Here is a 27,172-nt window from a genome sequence, read left to right on the forward strand (position 1 = left end):
GTGGGGGGGGGGGGTGGTTTGGACATTGATGATGTCATTGGGTCATCAATGATGTCATTGGGATCATCAATGGGGTCAATGGGTCATCAATGACGTCATTGGGGTCATCGATGAGGTCACTGAGTGGGTGATGAGGCCATTGGGACATTGATGACATCATTGGGTCATCAATGACGTCATTGGGTGGGATGGGTCATTACCGGTCACTCGGAGTGACCAGAGTGGTCAGTTGGGTGGGGGAGGGGCTGAGTGACCAGTGAGTGACCAGTGGGGGGGGGGGGCGGCGTGAGATGAAGAGTGACGCAACCAAACCCGACCTGACCGGTCAAACCCAACTGAACCCAACTCAACAAACTCAACCCAACTCAACCAAACCCAACTCATTCAAAGTCAACCCAATCCAACTCAACAAACCCAACCTAAATTGACTCAACCCAACTCAACCCAACTCAACAAACTCAACCCAAGTTGACCCAACTCAACCAATCAAACCCAACTCAACCCAACTGAACCCAACCCAACTCAACCAAACTCAACAAACTCAGCCAACCCCAACTCAACCCAACCCAATTCAACTCAACCAATCAAATCCAAGCCAACTCAACCCAACCCAACTCAACCCAACTCAACCCAAGTCAACTCAACCCAAGTCAATCAACCCAACTCAACTCAACCCAACCCAACCCGACCAATCAAATCCAACTCAACCCAACCCAACTCAACAAACTCAACTCAACCCAACTCAACTCAACCAAACCCGACCCAACCAATCAAATCCAACCCAATTTACCCAAGTCAACCAAACTCAACCAACCCAACCCAACTCAATTAAACCCAACTCAACTCAATCCAACTCAATTCAACTGAACAAACTCAACCCAACTCAACCCAACCCAACTCAACCAATCAAATCCAACTCAACCCAACCCAACCCAATTCAACTGGAATGAACCAACTCAACCCAACTCAACTCAACCCAACTCAACCCAACCCAACTCAACAAACTCAACCCAACTCAACAAACCCAACTCAATCAAACTCAACTCAACCCAACCCAACTCAACCCAATTGGACTCAACAAACTCAACCCAACTCAAGCAAACCCAACCCAACCAATCAAATCCAACTCAACGCAACCCAACTCACCTCAAGCCAACCCAACCAATCAAATCCAACTCAACTCAACTCAACCCAACCCAACCCAACTCAACTCAACTTGACCCAACCCATTTGAACCCAACTCAACCAAACCCAACTCAACCCAACCCAACTCAACTCAACCCAACTCAAGTCAACACAACCCAACCCAACCAACTCAACCCAACTCAACCAACCCAACCCCCACCGTGTGGGCGTGCCCAATGTCACCATGCCGTGGAGGGGCGTGGCCAATGTCACCATGCCGTGGTGGGGCGTGGCCAAGCGATGACGATGACGATGACAACGATGAAATGGACAAAAAAAAAGGCCGAACCCAAAAAAACCCGCCTCGATTTCCCCTCCCGGCCCCGCCCAAACCCCGCCCTACCCCCCAAAAATTAAATTAATTAATTTAATTTATTTGCCGTCTCATTCGGGATGCGCATAATTAATGAGGTGGGGGCGTGGCCTAATGAGGAAAGGGGGGCGCCATGATGGGGTGGGGGAGGGGTTATTTTTTTGGGGGGTGGGGGTGGGGGAGGGGCCGTTACAAGCCCAAGGTGCCCCCGATGGACGAGGCCAGGACCACGCCCAGCACGACGCAGCAGATGATGATCATGATCTTCTTCTGCGAAATCGGAATTTTTGGGGGCAAATTTGGGGGTTTTGGGAAAATTCGGGATGAAAATTCAATATTTTTGGTGGATTCGGGACAAAATTCAGGATTTTTTGGCAAATGTGAGAAAAAAATTGAGATTTTTGGCACATCCAGGAAAAAAATTTGGGTCAAAATTCGGGATTTTTAGCAAATCCGGGAAAAAAAAATCAGGTTTTTGGTAAATCCAAGAAAAAATTTTGGATTTTCAGCGAGTCCAGGACAAAATTCAGGATTTTTGGTGAATTCGGGATGAAATTTTGGGATTTTTGGTGAATTGGGGAAAAATTTGGGGTTTTCAGTTAATTCGGGAAAAAAAAATCAGGATTTTTGCCAAATCCAAGGAAAAAATTTGGTATTTTTGGCAAATAAAGGACAAAATTCAGGATTTTTGGTGAATCCGGAGAAAAATTTGAGATTTTTTGGTAAATCCGGGAAAAAATTCAGGTCGAAATTCAGGATTTTCAGCAAATCCAGAAAAAAATTTCAGCATTTTCGGCGAATCCAAGATGAAATTTTCAGGATTTTCAGCGAATCCGGGAGCAGAGAGAGAAAACAGAGAAACGAGAGAAAACACGTCAGTGGCCACACCCCCAACATGGCGGCCATATTTTGTATTTGGTGGCCACATTGAGGTTTTGGCGGCCATTTTGGATTCTTGGCGGCCATTTTGGGGTCTTGGATGCCATGAATTCAATATGGCCACCATGGATCCAATATGGCTGCCATGAACCCAATATGGCTGCCACGAATTCAGCATGGCTGTCGTGAATCCAGTAAAGCTGATATGGATCCAATATGGCCGCCATAAATCCAATATGGCTGCCATGGATCCAATATATCCTCCAAAACCCCAATATGGCTGCTGTGAATCTAAAATGGCTGCCATTAATCCAATATGGCCACCATGACTCCAATATGGCTGCCATAAATCCAATATGGCCACCAGCAATCCAATATGGCTGCCATAAATCCAATATGGCCACCAGGAATCCAATATGGCTGCCGTAATCCAATATGGCCGCCATGACTCCAATATGGGTGCTACAAATCCAAAATGGCTGCCACAAATCCAATATGGCTGCCATGAACTGAATATGGCTGCCATGAATCCAATATGGCCACCATAGATACAAAATGGCTGCCCTGAACCCAAAATGGGTGCCCTGAACCCAAAATGGCTGCCATGAATCCAATAAGGCTGATATGGATCCAATATGGCTGCCATGAAGCCAATATGGCCGCCACAAAACCAATATGGCCGCCATGAATCCAACATTTTGAAGTCTTGGCGGCCATTTTGGATTCCTGGAAGTCATACTGGACTCATGGTGGCCATTTTGTGTTCATGGCAGCCATATTGGATTCACAGCAGCCATTTTGTGTCCATGACGAGCATATTGGATTCATGGCGGCCATATTGGATTCATGGTGGCCATTTTAGAATTGTGGCAGCCATATTGGTTTTCTGGTGGCCATATTGGGTTTTTTGGTGGCCATATTGGATTTTGGTGGCCATATTGGATTTACAGCAGCCATATTGAGTTTCTGGCGGCCATATTGGATTCCTGGTGGCCATAAATGGGTTTTGGCGGCCATATTGTGTCCATGGTGTCCATATTGGGCTCATGGCAGCCATATTGGATTCACGGCAGCCATATTGTTTTTTTGGTGGCCATATTCACTTTGTGGCGGCCATATTGGGTTTGTGGTGGCCATATTGGATTCACGGTGGCTATATTGGTTTTGTGGCTGCCATATTAGTTTCATGGCAGCCATATTGGTTTGTTGGTGACCCCACTATGTTCATGGCGGCCATATTGGATTTGTGGCAGCCATATTGAATTTCTGGCAGCCATCTTGAACTCACCCTGCTCCCACCCCATTCTCGGCGGCCATATTGAATCCGTATCAACCACACCCCCTTCCCATCACCCCCCTTACCCCCCAAATTCATGGCGGCCATATTGGGTCCATGGTGGCCATATTGGGGTTTTGGTGGCCATATTGATTTTCTGGCAGCCATATTGGTTTTGTGGCAGCCATATTGGCTTTTGGTGGCCATATTGGCTTCATGGCAACCATATTGATTTTGTGGCGGCCATCTTGGACTCACAACACTCCCACCCCATTCTTGGCGGCCATATTGAATTCATAGCGGCCATATTGAATCTGTACTAACCACACCCCCTTCCCTTTACCCCCCTCACCCCCAGATGGGCGTGTCCACCCCCGGCCCCGCCCCCTCGGCCCCTCCCTCACCCTCCGGGCCTTGCTCTGGTACTTGACGGCTTTTTTGGTGTCGGACACGGCGCGTTCCACGTAATCCACCGAGTGCTCCACGTTGTACTCGATGCGGTCGATCATCTCGCCCTGGGGGGTGGGAGGAGGGGGCGGGGTCACTGCCAGGTGACCTCTGACCCCTCATGGGTGACCTCTGACCCTTTCAAATTACCTGTGGTCACTCCAGGTGACCCCTGGTCACTGCCAGGTGACCTCTGACCCCTCATGGGTGACCTCTGACCCTTCCAAGTGACCTCTGACCCTTCCAAATTACCTCTGGTCACTCCCAGGTGACCTCTGACCCCTCTCAGGTGAGCTCTGGTCACTCCAAGTGACCTCTGACCCCTCCTAGGTGACCCTGAATGGGTCCAGATGACCCCTGACCACTCCCAGATGACCCTTGGGATGTCCTTGATGACCTTTGGTGTGTCTTGGTGACCTTTAATGGGTCCAAGTGACCTCTGACCACTCCCAGATGACCCGTGGTCACTCCCAGCTGACCCCTGACCCCCTGGGTTACCCCGTGGTCACTCCAGATGACCCCTGACCACTCCCAGATGACCTTTGACCACTCCTAGATGACCCTTGGGATGTCCTTGATGACCTTTGGTGTGTCTTGATGACCTTTAATGGGTCCAAATGACCTTCAATGGGCTCAAATGACCTCTGGTCACTCCAAAAATGACCACTGACCCTCTCGGATGACCCCTGAGTGACCCCGTGACCTCTGACCTGGCTCTCGACCAGCATGGCCATGTCCACGAACATGTCGTGCAGCTCCCGGATGCTCGTCTCCAGCTTGATGATCTCGTTGTGCCGCGTCTCGATCTCGTTCAGCGCCTGCTTGGTCATCTGGGAGTCCATCTTGATCTGGACGCAAGGAGGGGTCAAAGGTCATCCCAGGGGTCACTCAGGGGTCACTCAGGGGTCAGGGGTCAGCAGGGAGCTCCTGGTGGTCACCAGTGACCCCAGTGACCCCCATTAACCTCAATGACCCCAAATGACCTCCAATGACCCTGATGACCACTGAGTGACCCTGAGTGACCCAATGACTCCAGATGACCCCTGGGTGACCCCGATGACCCCTGGTGACCTCCAATGTCTCCCATTGACCCCAATGACCCCAGTGACCACTGGGTGACCCCGATGACCCCTGGTGACCTCCAATGTCTCCCATTGACCCCAATGACCAGAATGACCAGAATGACCCTGAGTGACCACAATGACCCCCATTGCTCCCAATGACCCCAAATGACCCCAAATGACCAGTGGTGACCCCGATGACCCTTGGATGACCCCGATGACCAGTGGTCACTCACACCATCAGTGAAGATGACCATTGACCCCAATGACCAGAGTGACCACCATTAATCCCAATGACCTCTGGATGACCCCAATGACCCCAAATGACCCTAGATGACCCTGATGACCCCTGAGTGACCCCAGATGACCCCGATGACCAGTGGTCACTCACACCATCAGTGAAGATGACCATTGACCCCAATGACCAGAGTGACCACCATTAATCCCAATGACCTCTGGATGACCCCAATGACCCCAAATGACCCTAGATGACCCTGATGACCCCTGAGTGACCCCAGATGACCCCGATGACCAGTGGTCACTCACGTCGTCGGTGAAGATGACCAGTTTCCCATTGACCCCAATGACCCCAATGACCAGAATGACCACTGGGTGACCCCAATGACCCCCATTGCTCCCAATGACCCCAAATGACCAGTGGTGACCCCGATGACCCCTGGGTGACCCCGATGACCAGTGGTCACTCACACCATCAGTGAAGATGACCATTGACCCCAATGACCAGAGTGACCACCATTAATCCCAATGACCTCTGGATGACCCCAATGACCCCAAATGACCCTAGATGACCCTGATGACCCCTGAGTGACCCCAGATGACCCCGATGACCAGTGGTCACTCACGTCGTCGGTGAAGATGACCAGTTTCCCATTGACCCCAATGACCACAATGACCAGAATGACCACTGGGTGACCCCAATGACCCCCATTGCTCCCAATGACCCCAAATGACCCCAAATGACCAGTGGTGACCCTGATGACCCCTGGGTGACCCCGATGACCAGTGGTCACTCACGTCGTCAGTGAAGATGGCCATTGACCCCAATGACCAGAGTGACCCCTGGTGACCCTGAGTGACCCAATGACCCCCATTGCTCCCAATGACCCCAAATGACCAGTGGTGACCCTGATGACCCCAGATGACCCCGATGACCAGTGGTCACTCACACCATCAGTGAAGATGACCATTGACCCCAATGACCAGAGTGACCACCATTAACCCAAATGACCTCAATGACCAGAATGACCCCTGAGTGACCCCGATGACCCCCAGATGACCCCGATGACCAGTGGTCACTCACGTCGTCAGTGAAGATGGCCAGTTCACCATTGACCCCAATGACCCCTGGTAACCCCAATGACCCCAATGACCCCAAATGACCAGTGGTGACCCCGATGACCCCTGGGTGACCCCGATGACCAGCGGTCACTCACGTCGTCGGTGAAGATGGCCAGTTTCCCGCTCTCCAGCATGTCCTCCAGCTCCTCGTTGGTCGTGGTGCGGCCGGCTGGGGGGGGGGAGGGGTGGACAGGGGCTGACCGCCGTGACCTTTGACCTCACCGAGTGACCGCTGACCCACACAGTGACCCCTTGACCCCCCAGAGTGACCCCTTGACCCCCCAGAGTGACCCTGTGACCTCCCAATGACCCCTTGACCCCCCAAATGACCACTGACCCCCCCAGTGACCCTTGACACCTGATGACCACTGGATGACCCTTGACCCTGGAGTGACCCCTGGGGATTTTTTGGGGGATTTTTTTTGGGATTTTTTGGGGATTTTTTGGGATTTTTTGGGGGATTTTTTTTGGATTTTTTGGGGATTTTTTGGGGATTTTTTTGGTGATTTTTTTTGGATTTTTGGGGGGATTTTTGGGGGGATTTTTCTGTAATTTTGGGGGGATTTTTTAGGTATTTTTGGAGGGATTTTTTGGGGATTTTTTGGGGGGATTTTTGGGGATTTTTTGGGATTTTTTTGGGATTTTTTGCAGATTTTTGGGGATTTTTTGAGGATTTTTAATGGGATTTTTTTTCGAGATTTTTAGTGGGATTTTTGGGGATTTTTTGGTGATTTTTTTTCAATTTTTTGCAGATTTTTTTGCGGATTTTTTGGGGATTTTTGAGGGGGTTTTTTTTGGAATTTTTTTGGGATTTTTTTCAGATTTTTGGGGACGATTTTTTGGGGATTTTTTGGGGGATTTTTCTGTAATTTTTGGGGGATTTTTTGGGGATTTTTTGGTCAATTTTTTGCGCATTTTGTGGGAGATTTTTCTGTAATTTTTGTGAGATTTTTTTTGGTGATTTTTATGTGATTTTTTTTGTGATTTTTTTCAGATTTTTTTTTTTTTTTTTTTCAGATTTTTTGGGGAATTTTTGGGGGACAACCCTTAACCCCAGGTGACCCCAGGTGTCCCCAGGTGTGCCCAGGTGAGCCCAGGTGAGCCCAGGTGAGCCCCAGGTGACCCCAGATGACCCCCAGGTGAGCCCAGGTGAGCCCAGGTGACCCCCAGGTGTGCCCAGGTGTGCCCAGGTGACCCCAGATGATCCCAGGTGACCCCAGGTGACCCCCAGGTGTGCCCAGGTGTGCCCAGGTGAGCCGCACTGATCTCCAGCTGTCTCTGGATCCGGTCCTTGCAGCGATCCCGGTACTTGGATTGGGTCGCGTTGTACTCGGTCATCACCTCCACGAACTTCCGCGACAGCGTCGAGTGCTGGGCAGGTGAGATACAGGTGAGACAGGTGAGATCAGACAGGTGAGACAGGTGAGAGTGGACAGGTGAGATATGGACAGCTGAGGTCACACAGGTGAGATACAGGTGAGATACAGGTGAGGTCACACAGGTGAGATTAACAGGTGAGACAGGTGAGGTCAGACAAGTGAGGTCAAACAGGTGAGACATGGACAGGTGAGGTCACACAGGTGAGACATGGACAGGTGAGGTCAGCCAGGTGAGATGGGACAGGTGAGACACAGGTGAGGTCAGACAGGTGAGACAGGTGAGACATGGACAGGTGAGATCAGACAGGTGAGACTGGACAGGTGAGACATGGACAGGTGAGGTCACACAGGTGAAACATGGACAGGTGAGAGACAGGTGAGGTTGGACAAGTGAGACAGGTGAGATTGGACAGGTGAGGTCTGATAAGTGAGGTCAAACAGGTGAGACATGGACAGGTGAGGCCACACAGGTGAGATACAGGTGAGATCACACAGGTGAGACAGGTGAGATTGGACAGGTGAGGTCACACAGGTGAGATACAGGTGAGACATGGACAGGTGAGGTCACATAGGTGAGACATGGACAGGTGAGGTCACACAGGTGAGACAGGTGAGCTCACACAGGTGAGGGACAGGTGAGATTGGACAGGTGAGAGATAGACAAGTGAGGGACAGGTGAGGCCAGACAGGTGAGGTCACACAGGTGAAACATGGACAGGTGAGGTTGGACAGGTGAGATTGGACAGGTGAGATGGGACAGGTGAGATGGGACAGGTGCGGTCACACAGGTGAGATTTGATATGTGAGACAAGTGAGACAGGTGAGGTCACACAGGTGAGACATGGACAGGTGAGGTCAGCCAGGTGAGATGGGACAGGTGAGACACAGGTGAGGTCAGACAGGTCAGACAGGTGAGACATGGACAGGTGAGATCAGACAGGTGAGACTGGACAGGTGAGACATGGACAGGTGAGATCAGACAGGTGAAACATGGACAGGTGAGAGGCAGGTGAGGTTGGACAAGTGAGACAGGTGAGATTGGACAGGTGAGGTCTGATAAGTGAGGTCACACAGGTGAGACATGGACAGGTGAGGTCACACAGGTGAGACAGGTGAGCTCACACAGGTGAGGGACAGGTGAGATTGGACAGGTGAGAGATAGACAAGTGAGGGACAGGTGAGGCCAGACAGGTGAGGTCACACAGGTGAGACATGGACTGGTGAGGGACAGATAAGAGATGAGACAGGTGAGATGGGACAGGTGAGACACGGACAGGTGAGAGTGGACAGGTGAGACAGGTGAGACACAGGTGAGATGGGACAGGTGAGACACAGGTGAGGTCAGACAGGTGAGACAGGTGAGGTCGGACAGGTGAGATCAGACAGGTGAGACATGGACAGGTGAGAGTGGACAGGTGAGACAGGTGAGACACAGGTGAGATGGGACAGGTGAGACACAGGTGAGGTCAGACAGGTGAGACAGGTGAGGTCGGACAGGTGAGATCAGACAGGTGGGGCAGGTGAGGTGGGCACAGGTGATACCGTACAATGGCGATGACGATGATGACGATGATGACGACGCCGAAGGTGCGCGAGGCCCCACCTGCGTCTTGCGGATCCTCAGGTCGGCCGAGGAGCGGTTCAGCCCCTCCTCCTGCTCGATGCTCTGCTCGATGGCTGCGGCCGGAGCGGTCACTCAGCGGTCACTCAGCGGTCACTCGCTCAGTGGTCACTCAGTGGTCACTTGGGGAGGGGTCAGGGGTCACCTTTCAATTTGGAGCGGACTTTGTTCGCCGTCTTCTTGATGTCGGCCGTCAGGTCCTCCAGCTCCTGCTTGGTCTCTGCGGGGGCCGGAGAGTGACCAGAGTGACCACTGAGTGACCACTGACCACTGAGTGACCACAGTGACCACTGAGAGATCAATGAGTGACCAGTCAGTGATTGGTCAGTAACTGGTCAGTGATGGGTGAGTGACCACTGGGTGACCACTGAGTGACCAGAGTGACCACTGAGTGACCACTGAGTGACCACTGAGTGACCAATGGGTGACCACTGAGTGACCACTGAGTGACCAGAGTGACCACTGAGTGACCACTGACCACTGAGTGACCACTGAGTGACCAATGAATGACCACGGAATGACCATTCTAAATGGTCAGTGATTGGTCAGTGGTCAGTGAATGGTCCTCGAGCTCCTGCTTGGTCTCTGTGGTGACCAGAGTGACCAGTGAGTGACCACTGCGTGACCACTGAGAGATCAATGAGTGACCACTGAGTGGCCATAGTGACCACTGAATGACCACTGAGTGACCAATGAGTGACCACTGAGTGACCACTGAGTGACCACTGAGTGACCAGTTACTGCCCCGTCCACCAGGCCAATTAATGACCCCATTAATGACCCATTAATGAGTTAATTACCAATTAATGCCCCACTAATTCCTTAATTACGTCGTTAATGACCCATTAATGAGTTAATGCCTCATTAATGACCCATTAATGATCCCACAAATGAAATAATTACCCCTTAATAACCCCATTAATGACCCATTAATGACCCAATACCCCAATTAATGACCCATTAATGACCCAATACCCCAATTAATGACCCATTAATGACCCAATACCCCAATTAATGGCCCATTAATGACTCAATAACCCCATTAACGACCCGATGACCACGTTATTTAATTAATGACGGCGTTAATTAGTTAATTAACTCACTCTCATTGGGGTTGGGGGTGGCTGCGCTGCCTAATAATCCCATTAATGACCCCAATAACTCCATTAATAACCCATTAATAACCCTAATAACTCCATTAATAACCCTACAAATGACTCGATATTTCAATTAATTAATTAATAATTAATTAATTAATTAATGAACTCACTCTCATCGGGCTTGGGGGCATCCAGGATATTAAATAATCCCATTAATGACCCCAATAACTCCATTAATAACCCACTAATAACCCTAATAATGACCCAAATAACCCCCCAAATGACTCGATATTTTAATTAATTAATTATTAATGGATTAATTAGCCCATGAACTCACTCTCATCGGGGTTGGGGGCGGCCAGGATGGCGCTGTGCTGTTTCTTCACCTGCTCCACGTCCTCGGAGAGTTTCTCGATGCAGCCCCGGATCTCCTCCACCTCAATTTTGGGGAAATTTGGGGATTTTTTCGGAATTTTTTTTCAGATTTTTTTAGGATTTTTTGAGGATTTTTTGAGGATTTTTTTCAGATTTTTTTCAGATTTTTTTTTCGGATTTTTTTCAGATTTTTTTTCAGAATTTTTTCAGATTTTTTTCACTTTTTTTTTCACATTTTTTTCAGAATTTTTTGGGAATTTTTTTCGGATTTTTTTCAGATTTTTTTGGGATTTTTTGAAGATTTTTTTCTGATTTTTTTCAGATTTTTTTCAGATTTTTTTGCATTTTTTGGGAGGATTTTTTCAGCTTTTATTGCGGATTTTTTTGGATTTTTTTCAGATTTTTTTCGGATTTTTTTCACATTTTTTCCAGAATTTTTTGGGATTTTTTTTCGGGTTTTTTTCAAATTTTTTGGAATTTTTAAAAGATTTTTTTTCAGGTTTTTTTCAGATTTTTTTTCAGATTTTTTTTCAGATTTTTTTTTGGGGGGGGGATTTATTTTGCATTTTTTGGGGATTTTTTGGGGGGGGGTTTTGGATTTTTTTCAGAATTTTTTTCCTGATTTTTTTCAGATTTTTTTCTGATTTTTTTGGGGATTTTTTTTTCAAATTTTGGGGGGATTTTTTTGAGGATTTTTTTGGGGAAATTTGGGGGATTTTTTTCAGGTTTTTTTCAGATTTTTTTCAGATTTTTTTACAGATTTTTTTCAAATTTTGGGGTTTTTTTTTAATTTTTGGAGATTTTTTGGGAGATTTTTAAAGGGATTTTTTGGGGGGGATTTTTTGGGATTTTTGGGGGGATTTTTTGAGGAATTTTTGGGGGATTTTCTGGGGATTTTTTTGGGTTTTTTTAGGGGATTTTTTTCAGATTATTTTCAGATTTTTGGAGGATTTTTTTGAGGATTTTTTTGGGGATTTTGGGAGGATTTTTTGGGGATTTTTTTCAAATTTTTTGGGGATTTTTTTGGGATTTTTGGGGGGGGGATTTTTTGGGGGGATTTTTTTGGGATTTTTTGGGATTTTTTTGGGGATTTTTTTGGGATTTTTGGGGGGATTTTTGGGGGTTTTTTGAGGATTTTTTGGGGATTTTTTTGGGATTTTTTCCTGATTTTTTCCTGATTTTTTTGGGATTTTTGAGGATTTTTTTGGGATTTTTTGTGGATTTTTTGTGGATTTTTTTTTTATTTTTTGGGGGATTTTTTGTGGATTTTTTATTGATTTTTTGGAGGATTTTTTGGGGATTTTTGGGGGGTCCTGGATCCATTTTTGGGGGTCCTGGATCCATTTTTGGGTCCCCACCTGCTCGAAGAACTCGTCCATGAAATGGTCTCTGTCCACCGTCACCACCTCGTCCTCATCGTCGCTGTCCTTGGCCTGGGGGCGGGGCAAAAAAATGGGGGCGGGGCCAGAAAAATGGGCGTGGTTAAATTGGGCGTGGCCAAAAAATGGGGGCGTGGCCAAAGAGGGACGTGACCGAAATAAATAAATAAATAAATAAAATGAAAAAATTTAAATATAAAAATAAAAATAATAATAATAAAAAAAATTTAAAAAAAAATTTAAAAAATTTAAAAAAAAAATTAAAAAAAAAAAAAAAGGTGTGGCCAACAATGGGCGTGGTAAATAATATGGGCGTGGCCAAAATGGGGGCGTGGCCAAAGAGGGACGTGACCGAAACAAATAAATAAATAAAATGAAAAAATTTAAATATAAAAAAATAAAAATAATAATTAAAAAAAAATTTTAAAAAAATTAAAAAAAAATTAAAAAAAAAAAATTAAAAAAAAAAAAAAGGTGTGGCCAACAATGGGCGTGGTAAATAATATGGGCGTGGCCAAAATGGGGGCGTGGCCAAAAAAATTTAAAAAAATTTAAAAATTAAATATTAAAAAAATTAAAAAAAAAAAAGAAAGAAAAAAGGTGTGGCCAACAAGGGGCGTGGTCAGAAAAAAAGGGGGTGTGGCCAAAATTAGGGCGTGATCAAATCTAAACCACGCCCCCACAGGCTCTTATTGGTCTAGAGGGTCGAATTGATTGGTGATGGTTCATTTGCATAGCCACGCCCCTCTCCTTATTTGCATAACCCCGCCCACACAGACTCCCATTGGCTGAGAGTTCTCAATCCATGCCTCATTTGCATAACCCCACCTCCATAGTCTCCCATTGGCTGAGAGTTCCCAGTCCGTGCCTCATTTGCATATTCCCTGCCCCTGAGCTCTCCCATTGGCTGAGAGTTTCCAAAGCCCTGACCCTGCCTCATTTGCATAACCCCGCCCCCAGCGACCCCCTGTAACTCCCAGTGACCCCAAAAATGGCTCCCAGTGTCTCCCAGTAACTCCCAGTGACTCCCAGTAACCCCAAAAATGGTTCCCAGTATCTCCCAGTCACCACCAGTATCTCCCAGTAAGTCCCAAACTGATCCCAGTGACTCCCAGTGACTCCCAGTCCATCCCAGTAACCCCCAAAATGGCTCCCAGTAACTCCCAGTAACTCCCAGTGTCTCCCAGTAACCCCAACCGTGGCTCCCAGTGGCTCCCAGTAACTCCCAGTCCATCCCAGTAACCCCGAAAATGGTTCCCAGTAACTCCCAGTCAGTCCCAAACTGATCCCAGTAACTCCCAGTAACTCCCAGTGACCCCAACAATGATCCCAGTGATCCCTAGTGACTCCCAGTCCATCCCAGTAACCCCGAAAATGGTTCCCAGTAACTCCCAGTCACCACCAGTAACTCCCAGTAACCCCCAAAATGGTTCCCAGTGTCTCCCAGTAACTCCCAGTGTCTCCCAGTGACCACCAGTGGCTTCCAGTAACTCCCAGTCACTCCCAGTAACCCCAAAAATGGTTCCCAGTAACTCCCAGTAACTCCCAAGATGGTCCCAGTGACCCCCCAGTAACTCCCAGTATCTCCCAGTAGCTCCCAGTAAGTCCCAAACTGATCCCAGTATCTCCCAGTATCCCCCAGTAAGTCCCAGTGCCCTCAAAGTGGATCCCAGTAACTCCCAGTGACTCCCAGTAAGTCCCAAAATGGTTCCCAGTGGCTCCCAGTAACTCCCAGTCCACCCCAGTAACCCCGAAAATGGTTCCCAGTGTCTCCCAGTAACTCCCAGTGTCTCCCAGTGACCCCAACCGTGGCTCCCAGTGGCTCCCAGTAACTCCCAGTAGCTCCCAGTAAGTCCCAAACTGATCCCAGTATCTCCCAGTAACCTCCAGTTACCCTGAAAATGATCCCAGTGACCCCCAGTAAGTCCCAATCCATCCCAGTAACCCTGAAAACGGCTCCCAGTAACTCCCAGTCACTCCCAGTAACTCCCAGTCAGTCCCAAACTGATCCCAGTGTCTCCCAGTAACTCCCAGTAACCCCCAAAATGGCTCCCAGTCACTCCCAGTAACTCCCAGTCAGTACCAAACTGATCCCAGTAACTCCCAGTAAGTCCCAGTGACCCCAAAAATGATCCCAGTGACCCCCAGTGACTCCCAGTGACCACCAGTAACTCCCAGTATCCCCCAGTAAGTCCCAAAATGGTTCCCAGTCACTCCCAGTAACTCCCAGTGACCCTGACAATGATCCCAGTAGCTCCCAGTTGCCTCCCAGTCCATCCCAGTAACCCCGATAACGGTTCCCAGTAACTCCCAGTAACTCCCAGTTCCCCCCATTCAGATCCCACAGCCCAAACTCCCCCCAAAAATACCCCAAAAATCCAAAAAATCCCCAAAAAATCCCCCAAAAAAACCTCCAAAAATTCCCAAAAAACCCCAAAATCCCCAAAATTCCCCCCAAACCCCCAAAATCCCCCTCAAAAAGCACCAAAAACTGCCCAAAAAATATCAAAATTTCCCCCAAACTCCCCCAGGGAACCCTCGAGCATCCTCAGACCCCCCCAAAAAAACCCCAAAATCCCCCAATTTTTCCCCCAAATTCCCCAAAATCCTCGAGCCCCCCCAGACCCCAAAATCCCCCCAAAAATCCTCCAAATCACCCAAATCCTCCAAAATCCTCAAACCCCCCCCAGACCCCAAAATCCCCCCAATTTTCCTGAAAGCCCCAAAAAATCCCCCAAAATCCCCCAATTTTTACCCAAAATCCCCTCAAAAAAATCCCAGAAAAATCCCCCAAAAAATCCTCAAAAAATCCCCAAAAATCCCCAAAAAAATCCCAAAAAAATCCCCCAAAAAATCCCAAAAAAATCCCCCAAAAAATCCCCAAAAAAATCTCCCAAAAAATCCCCAAAAATCCCCAAAAATCCCCCCAAAATCCCCAAAAAAATCCCAATTTCCCCCCAAAACCCCCCCAAAAATCCCCCAAAAAATCCCAAAAAATCCCTAAAAATCCCCAAAACCCCCCCACCCCCCCAGACCCAAATCCCCCCAAAATCCCCCAAAAATCCCCAAAAAATCCCCCCAAAATGCCCCCAAAATCCCAATTTTCCCCCCAAAACCCCCCCAAAACCCCCCCAAAAAATCCCCAAAAAATCCCAAAAAATCCCCAAAATTTCCCGAACCTCCCCCAGACCCAAAACCCCCCAAAATTCCCCCGAAATCCCCTCCAAAATCGCCCCTCCCCCTCACCCCGCGCAGCTCCTGCGTTCGGTCCTTCATCCCGCTCTGGGGGGGGGGGCGGGGGGAGGGGCCGCCAAAAAAATAAATAAATAAATTTTTTAAAAAAACCCCAAAAAAATTTTTTGGGTTTTTTTTTGTTTTTTTTTTAAGGGGGGGGGATGGGGGGGCGTTAAACCCCCCCCCTCTAAAATAAAATAATAAAATTAAATTAAATTGAATTAAATGAATTTAAAAAGAGGGGGAAATGAGGAGGGGGGGGAGGGGAGAAGTGGGGGGAGGGGCTCCCGGGGGCTGCGGCTGCGGCGGCTGCGGAGAGCGGGGGGAGGGGCGGGCGAAATGCGGCGGGAGGGGGCGGGGCTTGGTTAAACCACGCCCCCCCTCCCCCCTTTTTTAATCCCCTCCCATTTTTCTATTTATTTATTTTTTAATTTTTTCAATTTTTTTTTTTTTTTTTTTTTTTTTAAAGGAGCGTGGGAAAATCTGCGAAAATTAGGGAGGGGGCGTGGCTTGTGGAAGCCCCGCCCACTTAAAAAACCATCATTTATAATGCCGATGGAGCCAAACACCGTTTACATGCCTCAGGAGGGGCGTGGCTTAATTAGACCACGCCCTCTTTACACTAGACCCATCTAAATGTGGGTGGATGGGGCGTGGCTTAAAATAAACCACGCCCCCTTTAAGTTATGACTGTTTAAAACGTGACTGGAGGGGCGTGACTTATTTAAGCCACGCCCCCTTTGTGTTTTACCCCGTTTAACATGCGGCTGGAGGGGCGTGGCTTATGTAAACCACGCCTCCTTTAAGACAAACGCTGTTTAAGTGCGGTTGTAGGGGGCGTGGCTTAAATAAGCCACGCCCCTTTGTGGATTTAAAGTCTGTTGCAGAGGGCGTGGCTTGAATCAGGACGCGCCCCCTCCCATAAAAGCCACGCCCAGTTTGTTTTTTTTTTTTAAGGGATTTTTTGGTGGATTTTTTTGTGGATTTTGGGGGATTTTTGGGGGGATTTTTAAAGGGATTTTTGGGGGGATTTTTTTTATTATTATTTTTTGAGGGATTTTAGAGGATTTTTTGAGGGGATTTTTTGAGGTTTTTTTGATGGTTTTTGGGGGAATTTCTTTAGGATTTTTTGGGGATTTTTTGGGGAATTTTTGGGATTTTTTTTGAGGGATTTTTTGGTGGGCTTTTGAGAAGTTTTGGGGGGATTTTTTGAGCGATTTTTGGGGGCTTTTTTTTTGGGGATTTTTTGGGGAGTTTTGGGGGATTTTGGTGGGATTTTTGGGGATTTTTAGAGGGATTTTTTGAGGAATTTTTGGGGGTTTTATTGGGGATTTTTAGAGGATTTTTTAGGATTTTTGGGGGGATTTTTTAGGGATTTTTTGGGGACTTTGGGGGGATTTTTGGGAGAATTTTTGGGATTTGGGGGGGGAATTTTGGGGGATTTTTTGAGGGGATTTTTGAAGATTTTTGGGAGAATTTTTTGGGAAACTTTTGGGAATTTTGGGACTTTTTGGGTGGAATTTTGGAGGATTTTTTGGGAGAAGTTTTGGGATTTTTTGGTGGATATTTTTGGGATTTTTGGGAATTATTTTGGGGAATTCTGGGACATTTCCCGGCCCCGCCCCCAAACACAACACCGGAGCCTCCATTGCTGACTCAGCATTTATTGACCCCCCATGAGGGGGCGTGGCCAGACACAAACCCCGCCCACTCCCCAAAGCCCCGCCCACTTCACCCAAACCCCGCCCACACACAAAGGGGGCGTGGCTTATTCAACCCCGGAGGGGGCGGGGCTGTGACGTCGCTGGTGCCGCCTTAGCCCCGCCCCCGTGGCGAACCCCCGCCCACATTGGGGGCAAGGAAAGGGGCGTGGCCTTTCCGCCATCTTGGATCCTGCAGCCATGTTGGTGTCGGCCATCTTGGTTTCTTCAATGGTGGCCGCCATCTTGTTGTCAGCTATCTTGGTGTCAGCCATATTGGTTTCTCCAATGGTGGCCGCCATCTTGGTGTCAGCCATGTTGTTTTCCCCAATGGCAGCCATGTTGTCTCCAGTAACGGTGGCGGCCATATTGTTCCCAGTGGCCGCCATATTGTCGTTGGCCATATTGGTGTCCATATTGGTGTCGGCCATATTGTCAGCCATGGTGGCGGCCATGTTGCTGCTGGCGGCCATATTGATGCCTATTTTGGTGCCCATATTGGCGGCCATATTGTTGTCAGTGGCCATTGTGGTGGCCATATTGGTGCCCATATTGTCACCTATATTGGTGGCCATATTGGAGCCCATATTGGCGGCCATATTGTTGTCAGTGGCCATATTGTTGGTGGCCATATTTCTGCCCATATTGGTGCCCGTATTGGCGGCCATATTGTCACCAGTGGCCATATTGGTGCCCATATTGGGAGCCATATTATCGGCAGCCATATTGTTGCTGGCAGCCATATTATCATCATCGGCCATATTGTCACCGGCGGCCATATTGCCACTGGCAGCCATATTATCATCAGCGGCCATATTGTTATCGGCGGCCATATTGTCACCGGCAGCCATATTGCCACCCATACTGTCAGCCATATTATTGGCAGCCATATTGTCATCGGCGGCCATATTGCTCCCCCCCTCCTCCTCCTCCTCCTCCTTCCCATGAATCCTCTCGTGTTTCCTGAGCCCCGAGGCACCCCCGAATCCCTTCCCGCACCTCCCGCACCAGAAGGGCCTCTCCCCGCTGTGCGTCCTGCGGTGCTTCCCCAGCGCCGCCCTCTCCCCGAATCCCTTCCCACAATCCCCGCAGCGCCACGGCCTCTCCCCGGAGTGCGTCAACCGGTGCCTCTTCAGATCCCACGAGGCCACGAACGCCTTCCCACAATCCCCGCACCTCCAGGGCCTCTCCCCGGTGTGAGTCCTGCGGTGAACCGCCAGATCGGCCGGCTGGCGGAACAATTTCCCGCAATCCCCGCACCCGTAGGGTTTAACCCCTCGGTGGGCGCGCTGGTGCCGCCGGAAACTCGACGGGTCCCCGAAAGTCCGGCCGCACTCGGGGCACAGGTACGGCCTCTCGCCCGTGTGAACCCTCTGGTGGCTCTGATAGGACGAGAGCTGCGTGAAGCCTTTCCCGCAGACGCGGCACGGGAAGGGCTTGGCCGGGGCGTGGATGCGCTGGTGACACGCCAAGGAGGAAGAACGACCGAAGCTCTTGCCGCACTCGGCGCACAGGTACGGCCGCTCGCCCGTGTGCACCCGCAGGTGGTTGCGCAGGTCCTTGCGCTCGGCGTAGGCCTTGGGGCAGGCGGAGCAGCGGTGGGGGCGGAGCCCCGAGTGGCCCCGCAGGTGTTTGCGGAACACCGAGGGGTCGGCGAAGCTCTTGGGGCACTCGGGGCAGGCGAAGGGACGTTCCCCGGTGTGGGAACGTTGGTGGATCGTCAGTTTGGCCGGAGAAGGGAAGGATTTGGGGCAGGTGGGGCAGGGGAAGGGCGGGGCCTGGGCAGGGCGGGGCTTGGGGGAGGGGCCGGGGGTGGAGACATCATTAGAGGGGGTGGTGACGTCATTGGACGGGGTGGTGACGTCATCAGGTGAGTCAGAGGAGGTGGTGACATCATCAGGTGTGTCTTGAGAAGGGTTTGAGAAGGCGGTGACGTCACCAGGTGTGTCGGAAAGGGTGATGACGTCATCAACTCTGTTTGGGGATCCTCCTGGTGCATCATGGGAGATTTTTGAGAAGGCGATGACGTCACCAGGTGAGTTCAAGGCGGGTCCGGCCCCTCCAGGTGCATCATGGGAAGGGTTTGAGGAGGCGATGACATCACTGGGCGTGGCCAGGTGGGCGATGACGTCACCAGGTGCGTTGTGGGCGGGGCCCGAGGCCATGGTGACGTCACCAGGGGAGCTCCAGGTGCATTGTGGGAGCTGCTGTGGGGACACACAGGTGAGGCCGACAGGTGAGTGAGGGGGGCGGGGCCACAACCGGGATGACATCATGGAGGGGTTAATGGGCAAACTGGGAAGGACTGGGAGGGACTGGGAGGGACTGGGGTGAACTGGGAGGGGTTAATGGGGGATACTGGGAGGGTTTAATGGTTCAAACTGGGAGCGACTGGGAGGGTTAATGGGGGAACTGGGAGGGACTGGGAGGGACTGGGGGGAACTGGGAGGGGTTAATGGGGGAACTGGGAGGGACTGGGAGGGACTGGGGGGAACTGGGAGGGGTTACTGGGCAAACTGGGAGGGTTAAAGGTTCATACTGGGAGCGACTGGGACAGGTAACGGGGGATTCTGGGAGAGTTACTGGGTAAACTGGGTGGAACTGGGAGGGACTGGGAGGGTTAATGGGGGAATTGGGATGGACTGGGATGGACTGGGACAAACTGGGAGGGGACTGGGAGGAACTGGGAGGGACTGGGGGGGCACTGGGAGAAACTGGGAGTGGTTACTGGGGGAACTGGGACAACTGGGGGGGCACTGGGAGAAACTGGGAGTGGTTACTGGGGGAACTGGGACAACTGGGGGGGCACTGGGAGAAACTGGGAGTGGTTACTGGGGGAACTGGGACAACTGGGAGGGAACTGGGATAAACTGGGAGGGACTGGGAGGAACTGGGAGGGACTGGGATGGGTAATGGGGATACTGGGAGGGCTTAATCGTTCAAACTGGGGGATCCTGGGCTAAACTGGGAGGGACTGGGAGGGTTAATGGGGGAACTGGGATGGACTGGGAGGAACTGGGAGGGACTGGGTGGGCACTGGGACAAACTGGGAGTGGTTACTGGGGGAACTGGGAGGGACTGGGAGGGTTAATGGTTCAAACTGGGACAAACTGGGAGGGACTGGGAGGGTTAATGGGGGACTGGGGGGGAGTGGGATGGACTGGGAGGGGACTGGGAGAGACTGGGAGGAGTTACTGGGCAAACTGGGAGAAACTGGGGGGGTTAATGGGGGAGTTACTGGGTAAACTGGGTGAGACTGGGATAAACTGGGAGAGACTGGGAGGGACTGGGGAGGACTGGGACAAACTGGGGGGAACTGGGAGGGACTGGGTGGAACTGGGAGGGTTGATGGTTCAAACTGGGACAGACTGGGAGGGTTAATGGAGAGTTATTGGTCCTTACTGGTCTTTACTGGTCTATACTGGTCCACCCCATTTGGATCCCAGGTTTTGAAGATTTTTAAGGATTTTTTGGGGGATTTTTTTGGGAGGATTTCAGAGATTTTTTTGAGATTTTTTGGGATTTTTTTTTTTTATTTTTTGGGGGGATTTTTTTATTATTTTTGGGGGATTTTTGGGGGGATTTTTTGAGGATTTTTTTGGGATTTTTGGGGGGATTTTGGGAGGATTTTTTGAGGATTTTTTTGGGATTTTTGTGGGGATTTTTCGGTGTTTCTCATTCGCTTTTTTCCCCCTTTTTTTGTTCATTTTCAGGGTTTTTATTTTTAATTATTTTTAAAATTTTTGCGTTGCCATAAAGGGGGAAAAAAATTCCTGATTTTGGGATTTTTTGCGTTTTTTGGAGGGTTTTTTGGGGGATTTTTTGGGTATTTTTTGGGGGTTTTTTGAGGTTTTTTGGGGGGAATTTTTGGGGTTTTTTTGGGGGGAATTTTTTGGGATTTTTCAGGGTTTTTTTCAGGATTTTTTGTGGGAGTTTTTGGGGGTTTTTGGGGGGTTTTTGGGGGGGTTTTTTGGGGATTTTTCGGTGGATTTTTTTGGGGATTTTTTTTTGGATTTTCGGGGGGATATTTGGGGCTGTTTTGTCACTTTTTTCCCCTTTTTTTTCCTTTTTTTTTGTTCATTTCCATCTTTTTTTTTTTTCCTATTTTTTTTAAAATTTTTGCGTTTCGAAAAAGGGGAAAAAAATCCCCGATTTTGGAATTTTTTTGGGGATTTTTTGCGGGGATTTTTTGGGGTTTTTTGGGGGGATTTTTTTGGAGATTTTTTTCGGGATTTTCTGGGGATTTTTTTGGGATTTTTTGGGGATTTTTTTGGGGATCTTTTGCGGATTTTGGGGATTTTTTTCGGGATTTTCTCGTGGTTTTTTGGGAATATTTTGGGGCGAATTTTTCGGGATTTTTTGGGGATTTTTTTGGCTTTTTTTTCCGCTTTTTTTCTCCTTTTTGTTTTTTTTTTGTTTTTTGCCCTTTTCCGTTTGGTTTTTTTTTTTTTTTTCTTAATTTTTGCATTCAAAAAAGCGGAAAAAACCTCAAATTTTCGGCCTTTTTGTCGTTTTTTTTTTTTCCTTTTCCTTTCCTTTTTTAAATTAATTTTTTTTTTTTAATTTCCGCCTTTGATAAAGGAGCGAAAAATCCCCATTTTTTGATTTTTTTTAAATCCTTTTTTGGGCCTTTTTTCCCCTGAAATTCCGGAGTGGGGGGAAGGGCAAACCCCTCCCCCCCTCCCTTTATTTATTATTTAAATTTAATTTTTTTTTGCTTTTTTTCCCCCAATTTTTTTTTTTCTTTTTTCCCTTTAGGGGTTGGGGGAGGGGCGGGGACGCCCCCAGCCCCATTTCGGGGGGTGGGGGAGGGGTAAAAACCCCCCAAAAGGGGGGGAGGGGACCCCGAGCGTTCCTTACCTTGGCGGCGCTAGGACCGGGAAGGGGGCGGGGCTTCCCCGAGGGGGGCGGGGCTTCCGCTGACGTGGCCAGCGCTGATTGGCTCAGAGGGGTTGGAGCAAAGTGAGGCGCTGATTGGTTGGGGGAAAAGGGGCGGGGCTTAAAAAGGGTTAATGGGGGGAGGGGGAATTAATTTAATTATTTTTTGGGTTTTTTTTTTTTAATTTTTTGGAGATTTTTTGGTGGATTTTTTGAGGATTTTTGGGGGGGATTTTTGGGGATTTTTGGGGATTTTTTGAGGATTTTTTTGGGATTTTTTGAGGATTTTTTGGGGATTTTTTTGGGATTTTTTGAGGATTATTTGGGATTTTTTGGGGGGATATTTTGAGGGTTTTTTTGGGGGATTTTTTTCAGATTTTTTGGGGATTTTCTGGGGTTTTTTGGGGGGGGTTTTTTGGGGGATTTTTTTGGGATTTTTGGGGGTTTTTTTTGGGAGGATTTTTCTGTATTTTTTAGGGATTTTTTGGGATTTTTTGGAGGGATTTTTTTGGGATTTTTTTTATTTTGGGGGGATTTTTAAAGGGATTTTTAAGGGATTTTTTTTGGGATTTTTAAAGGGATTTTTGGGGGGATTTTTTCTGGATTTTTTTGTTCTTTTAATTTTTTTTTTTTTTTTTTTTTTTTTTGGGGATTTTTTAAATTATTATTTGGGGGTTTTTTTAATCACTTTTGGAGGATTCCCAGAGAAAATTTTGTAATTTTTGGGAGGGGGGTGGTTGGATTAAATTTGGGCCAATTTTTAAACATTTTTATTTTTATTTTTTATTTTTTATTTTTACCACAGAAACGACGCCAAAAAAAAAAAAACAAAAATCCAAAAAAAACTCAAACGCGGCTCTGCAGTTCCAACACCATTTTATTACCCAAAAAATCCCCAATAAAATCCCCCAAAAATCCCCAAAAAATCCCAAAAAATCCCCCCCAAAATCCCCCCAAAAATCCCCAAAAATCCCAAAAAATTCCCCCAAAATCCCCATAAAATCCACAAAAAAATCCCCAAAAAATCCCCAAAAAATCCCCAGAAAAATCCCCCAAAATCCCCTAAAAAACCAAATTTTGGGGCTCTTAGTTTGGGGTCTTATTATATCATCAGAATTCCCAAATTTGGGGATTTTTTGGGGTTCTGGGGGTCCCAAATTTTTGGGATCCCTCAAAGACCCCAAATTTTTGGGATTTTTTGGGTTTTGGGATCCCCAAAATTTTGGGGTTTTTTGGGTTTTTCAAGGTCCTAAAATTTCATATTTTCCCCAAATTTTTGGGGGGTTTTTGGGGTCCCAGATGCCCCAAATTTTGGGTTTTTTTGAGTTCTGGGGCCCCAAAATTTGGGGGTTTTTGGGGTTCTGGAGTTCCCAAAATTTTGGGGATTTATCCAGATTTTTGGGGTTTTTTGAGTTCTGGAATTCCCAAAAATTTTGAGATTTTTTTGTTTTTTCAAGGTCCTGAAATATCATATTTTCCTCAAATTTTGGGGGTTTTTTTTGTTTGTTTGTTTTTTTGGGGTTTTTTTGGGGATTTTTTTTTGAGGATTTTTTTGGGATTTTTTGAGGATATTTTGGGGGGATTTTTTGGGGCTTTTTTGGGGTTTTTTGGGGGGGATTTTTGGGAGTTTTTTGGGGGGATTTTTGGGGTTTTTTTTGTTTTTTGGGGGGATTTTTTGGATTTTTTTGGATTTTTTGGGGGGGGATTTTTTGGGGGTTTTGGGGGGGATTTTTTGGATATTTTTGGGTCTTTTTTCGGGGGGATTTTTTTGGGTTTTTTGGGGGGGATTTTTTGGGTTTTTGGGGGGCTTTTTGGGGGGATTTTGGGGTTTTTTGGGGGGATTTTTTTGGGATTTTTTGGGGTTTTTTGGGGGTTTTTTTGGCGGGATTTTTTGGGGGGATTTTTGGGATTTTTTGAGGATTTTTTGGGGCTTTTTTTTTGGTTTTGGGGGGGGATTTTTTGGATTTTTTTGGGGGGGATTTTTGGGGTTTTTTGGGGGGGATTTTTTGGGACTTTTTTTTTTGTTTTTTGGGGTTTTTTGGGGGGATTTTTTGGGGGTTTTTTTGGTTTTTTTTTTTGATTTTTTGGGGGTATTTTTTTGGATTTTTTTGGGGTTTTTTTTGGGGGGGATTTTTTGGGGTTTTTTTGGGGGGGATTTTTGGCATCCTCAAGGCCCCACATTCTCCGTCTCCTCCCCCAAATTCTCCACCCCCTCCCCCAAATCCTGGATCCCCTGGGGGTCCCCCTGGAGCTCCTCCCGCTGCTCCTCCCGGGGGTCCGGGGGGGTCTCGGCAAAAAGCACCTCCCGGGCCGCGCCCCCCACCCAGCGCTCCTGGGGGGCCACGGGGGTGAATTGGGGGGGATTTTGGGGGGCTTTGGGGTCCCCGGGGGTCGAGACCCCCAAGAGGAACCAGAGGCCTCGTTCCCGGCAGAACAGGGGGGAGCCCAGGGGGACCTGGAAGGGAAAAAGAGGAAAGAAATGTTAATTTTGGGCAAAAAACTGCATTGAAATGTCCCAAAAATGGTCCCAAAATAACCCAAAAAATGACCCAAAATAACCAAAAAAATGGCGCCAAAATAACCCCAGAAATGGACACAAAATACCCAAAAATTATCCCAAAAATGGCCCCCAAAATCAACCCAAAAATGGTCCCAAAATTAACCCAAAAATGGTCCCAAAATACCCCAAAAATGGCCCAAAATAACAAAAAAAATGGCCCCAAAATTGCCACAGAAATGGCCCCAAAATAACAAAAATAAGGCCCCAAAAAAGCCAAAATAGTGGTCCCAAAATCAACCCAAAAATGGTCCAAAAATGGCCCAAAAATGCCACAAAAATGGCCCCAAAATTATCCCAAAAATGGTCCAAAAATTGCCCCAAAATGGTCCCAAAATCAACCCCAAAATGGCCCAAAAATACCCCAAAACTGACCCAAAATAACCCCCAAAATGGCGCCAAAATAACAAAAAAATGGCCCCAAAAATGCCAAAAAAATGGTCCCAAATTGCCCCAAAAATTACCACAAATTTCCCAAAAATTCCCCCAAAATTCCCCCCAAAAATCCCAAAAAAATCTCCAAAAAATCCCCCAAAAAATCCCTAAAAAAATTCCCCCAAAATCCCTAAAAAATCCCCCAAAAAATCCACTAAAAATTCCCCAAAAAATCCCCAAAAAATCCCAAAAAATCCCCCAAAAAATCCCCAAAAAATCCCCCGAAATCCCCGCTGTCTCACCTGTCGCAGGTGTTCCCTTTCACTCTCATTTTCACTCTGGACACACAAATTTTTGGGGCCGTTTTCGGGGTTTTCGGGGCAGGGCCGGAGCCTCACCTGGACCGAGCTCACCTGGCCGGGGCCTGGGGGGTCAAAGGTCACCAGGTGAGGGCAGGGAGGGGTCAGGGAGGGGTCAAGGTGAGCTCAGGTGTGTCCCCAGGTGTGACCCAGGTGTGTCCCAGGTGTGTCCCAGGTGTGTCCCCAGGTGTGTCCCAGGTGTCCCCAGGTGTGTCCCAGGTGTGTCCCCAGGTGTGTCCCAGGTGTGTCCCCAGGTGTGTCCCCAGGTGTGTCCCAGGTGTGTCCCCAGGTGTGTCCCAGGTGTCCCCAGGTGTGTCCCAGGTGTGTCCCCAGGTGTGTCCCAGGTGTCCCCAGGTGTGTCCCAGGTGTGTCCCCAGGTGTGTCCCAGGTGTGTCCCAGGTGTCCCCAGGTGTGTCCCCAGGTGTGTCCCAGGTGTGTCCCCAGGTGTGTCCCAGGTGTCCCCAGGTGTGACCCAGGTGTGTCCCCAGGTGTGTCCCAGGTGTCCCCAGGTGTGTCCCAGGTGTGTCCCCAGGTGTGTCCCAGGTGTGTCCCAGGTGTGTCTCCAGGTGTGTCCCAGGTGTGTCCCCAGGTGTGTCCCCAGGTGTGTCCCAGGTGTGTCCCCAGGTGTCCCCAGGTGTGTCCCCAGGTGTGTCCCCAGGTGTGTCCCCAGGTGTGTCCCAGGTGTGTCCCAGGTGTGTCCCAGGTGTGTCCCCAGGTGTCCCCAGGTGTGTCCCCAGGTGTGTCCCCAGGTGTGTCCCAGGTGTGTCCCAGGTGTGTCCCCAGGTGTCCCCAGGTGTGTCCCAGGTGTGTCCCCAGGTGTGTCCCAGGTGTGTCCCAGGTGTGTCCCCAGGTGTCCCCAGGTGTGTCCCCACCCCCCCAGGTGTATCTCACCTGTCCCCAGGTGTGTCCCCAGGTGTGTCCCAGGTGTGTCCCAGGTGTGTCCCAGGTGTGTCCCAGGTGTGTCCCCAGGTGTGTCCTCAGGTGTCCCCAGGTGTGTCCCCGCCCCCCCAGGTGTATCTCACCTGTCCCCAGGTGTCCCTCACCTGTCACCAGGGTCCAGCAGGAGCTCCCAGGTGTGCCCAGGTGTGTCCCCAGGTGGGGGAGGCACAGCGGCCTCAGGTGAGGCCCCCAGGTGGGGGAGGGGCGGAGCTTCAGCAGCGCCAGGTCCGGCCCCTCCCCCCCCGCGAAGGCGCCGTGCAGGTGGAGGCGGGACCCGACAAAGGGGGCGGGGCCAGGGGAGACTGTGTGGTCAATGGAGGGGGCGGGGCCAAGGGAAGGGGCGGGGCCAGGGGAGAGTGTGGGGTCAATAGAGGGGGCGGGGCCAAGGGAAGGGGCGTGGCCAGCGGAGGGGGCGGGGCCAGGGGAGGAGCTGGGGTTAATGGAGGGGGCGTGGCCAAAGGAATGGGAGCTGTTATAGGAGGGGGCGTGGCCAGGGGAAGGGGCGTGGCCAATGGAATGAGACTCATTAGAGGAAGGGGCGTGGCCAAGGGAATTGGATTCATTAGAGGAGGGGGCGTGGCCAAGGGAATGGGAGCTGTTATAGGAAGGGGAGCGGCCAATGGAATTTGAGGTATTATGGGAGGGGGCGTGGCCAGGGAAAGGGGCGTGGCCAATGGGATCGGAGCGGTTATAGGAGGGGGCGTGGCCAGGGAAAGGGGCGTGGCCTCCCCAAAGCTCCACCTCCCACTCCTCGGG

General features: G+C 49.2%; 1 protein-coding gene and 1 long non-coding RNA gene across 2 annotated transcripts; both read right to left on the reverse strand.

Annotated features, from left to right (window-relative positions):
- Positions 1-1,687: 1,687 nt before the first annotated feature.
- LOC310922005 (syntaxin-1B) lies at positions 1,688-15,662 on the reverse strand (the record flags this gene model as incomplete). Its single annotated transcript, XM_083882276.1, has 10 exons — positions 15,621-15,662; positions 12,354-12,428; positions 10,958-11,057; positions 9,666-9,740; positions 9,503-9,576; positions 7,783-7,891; positions 6,616-6,689; positions 4,811-4,948; positions 4,058-4,168; positions 1,688-1,768 (listed from the first exon to the last, which is right to left on the reverse strand). The coding sequence occupies exons 1-10, from the start codon at positions 15,648-15,650 to the stop codon at positions 1,688-1,690; spliced, it is 867 nt and encodes a 288-aa protein (XP_083738402.1). The 5' UTR covers positions 15,651-15,662.
- Positions 15,663-24,347: 8,685 nt separating this feature from the next.
- LOC310922010 lies at positions 24,348-26,620 on the reverse strand. The gene is made up of 3 exons (XR_014592263.1): positions 26,521-26,620; positions 25,421-25,542; positions 24,348-24,641 (listed from the first exon to the last, which is right to left on the reverse strand). It is a non-coding gene; the product is annotated as an uncharacterized lncRNA (long non-coding RNA).
- Between the last annotated feature and the right edge of the window lie 552 nt (positions 26,621-27,172).

The sequence above is a fragment of the Zosterops lateralis genome (assembly GCF_965231275.1).
Source record: "Zosterops lateralis genome assembly, chromosome: 39".
In the NCBI taxonomy this organism is placed as follows: Eukaryota; Metazoa; Chordata; class Aves; order Passeriformes; family Zosteropidae; genus Zosterops; species Zosterops lateralis.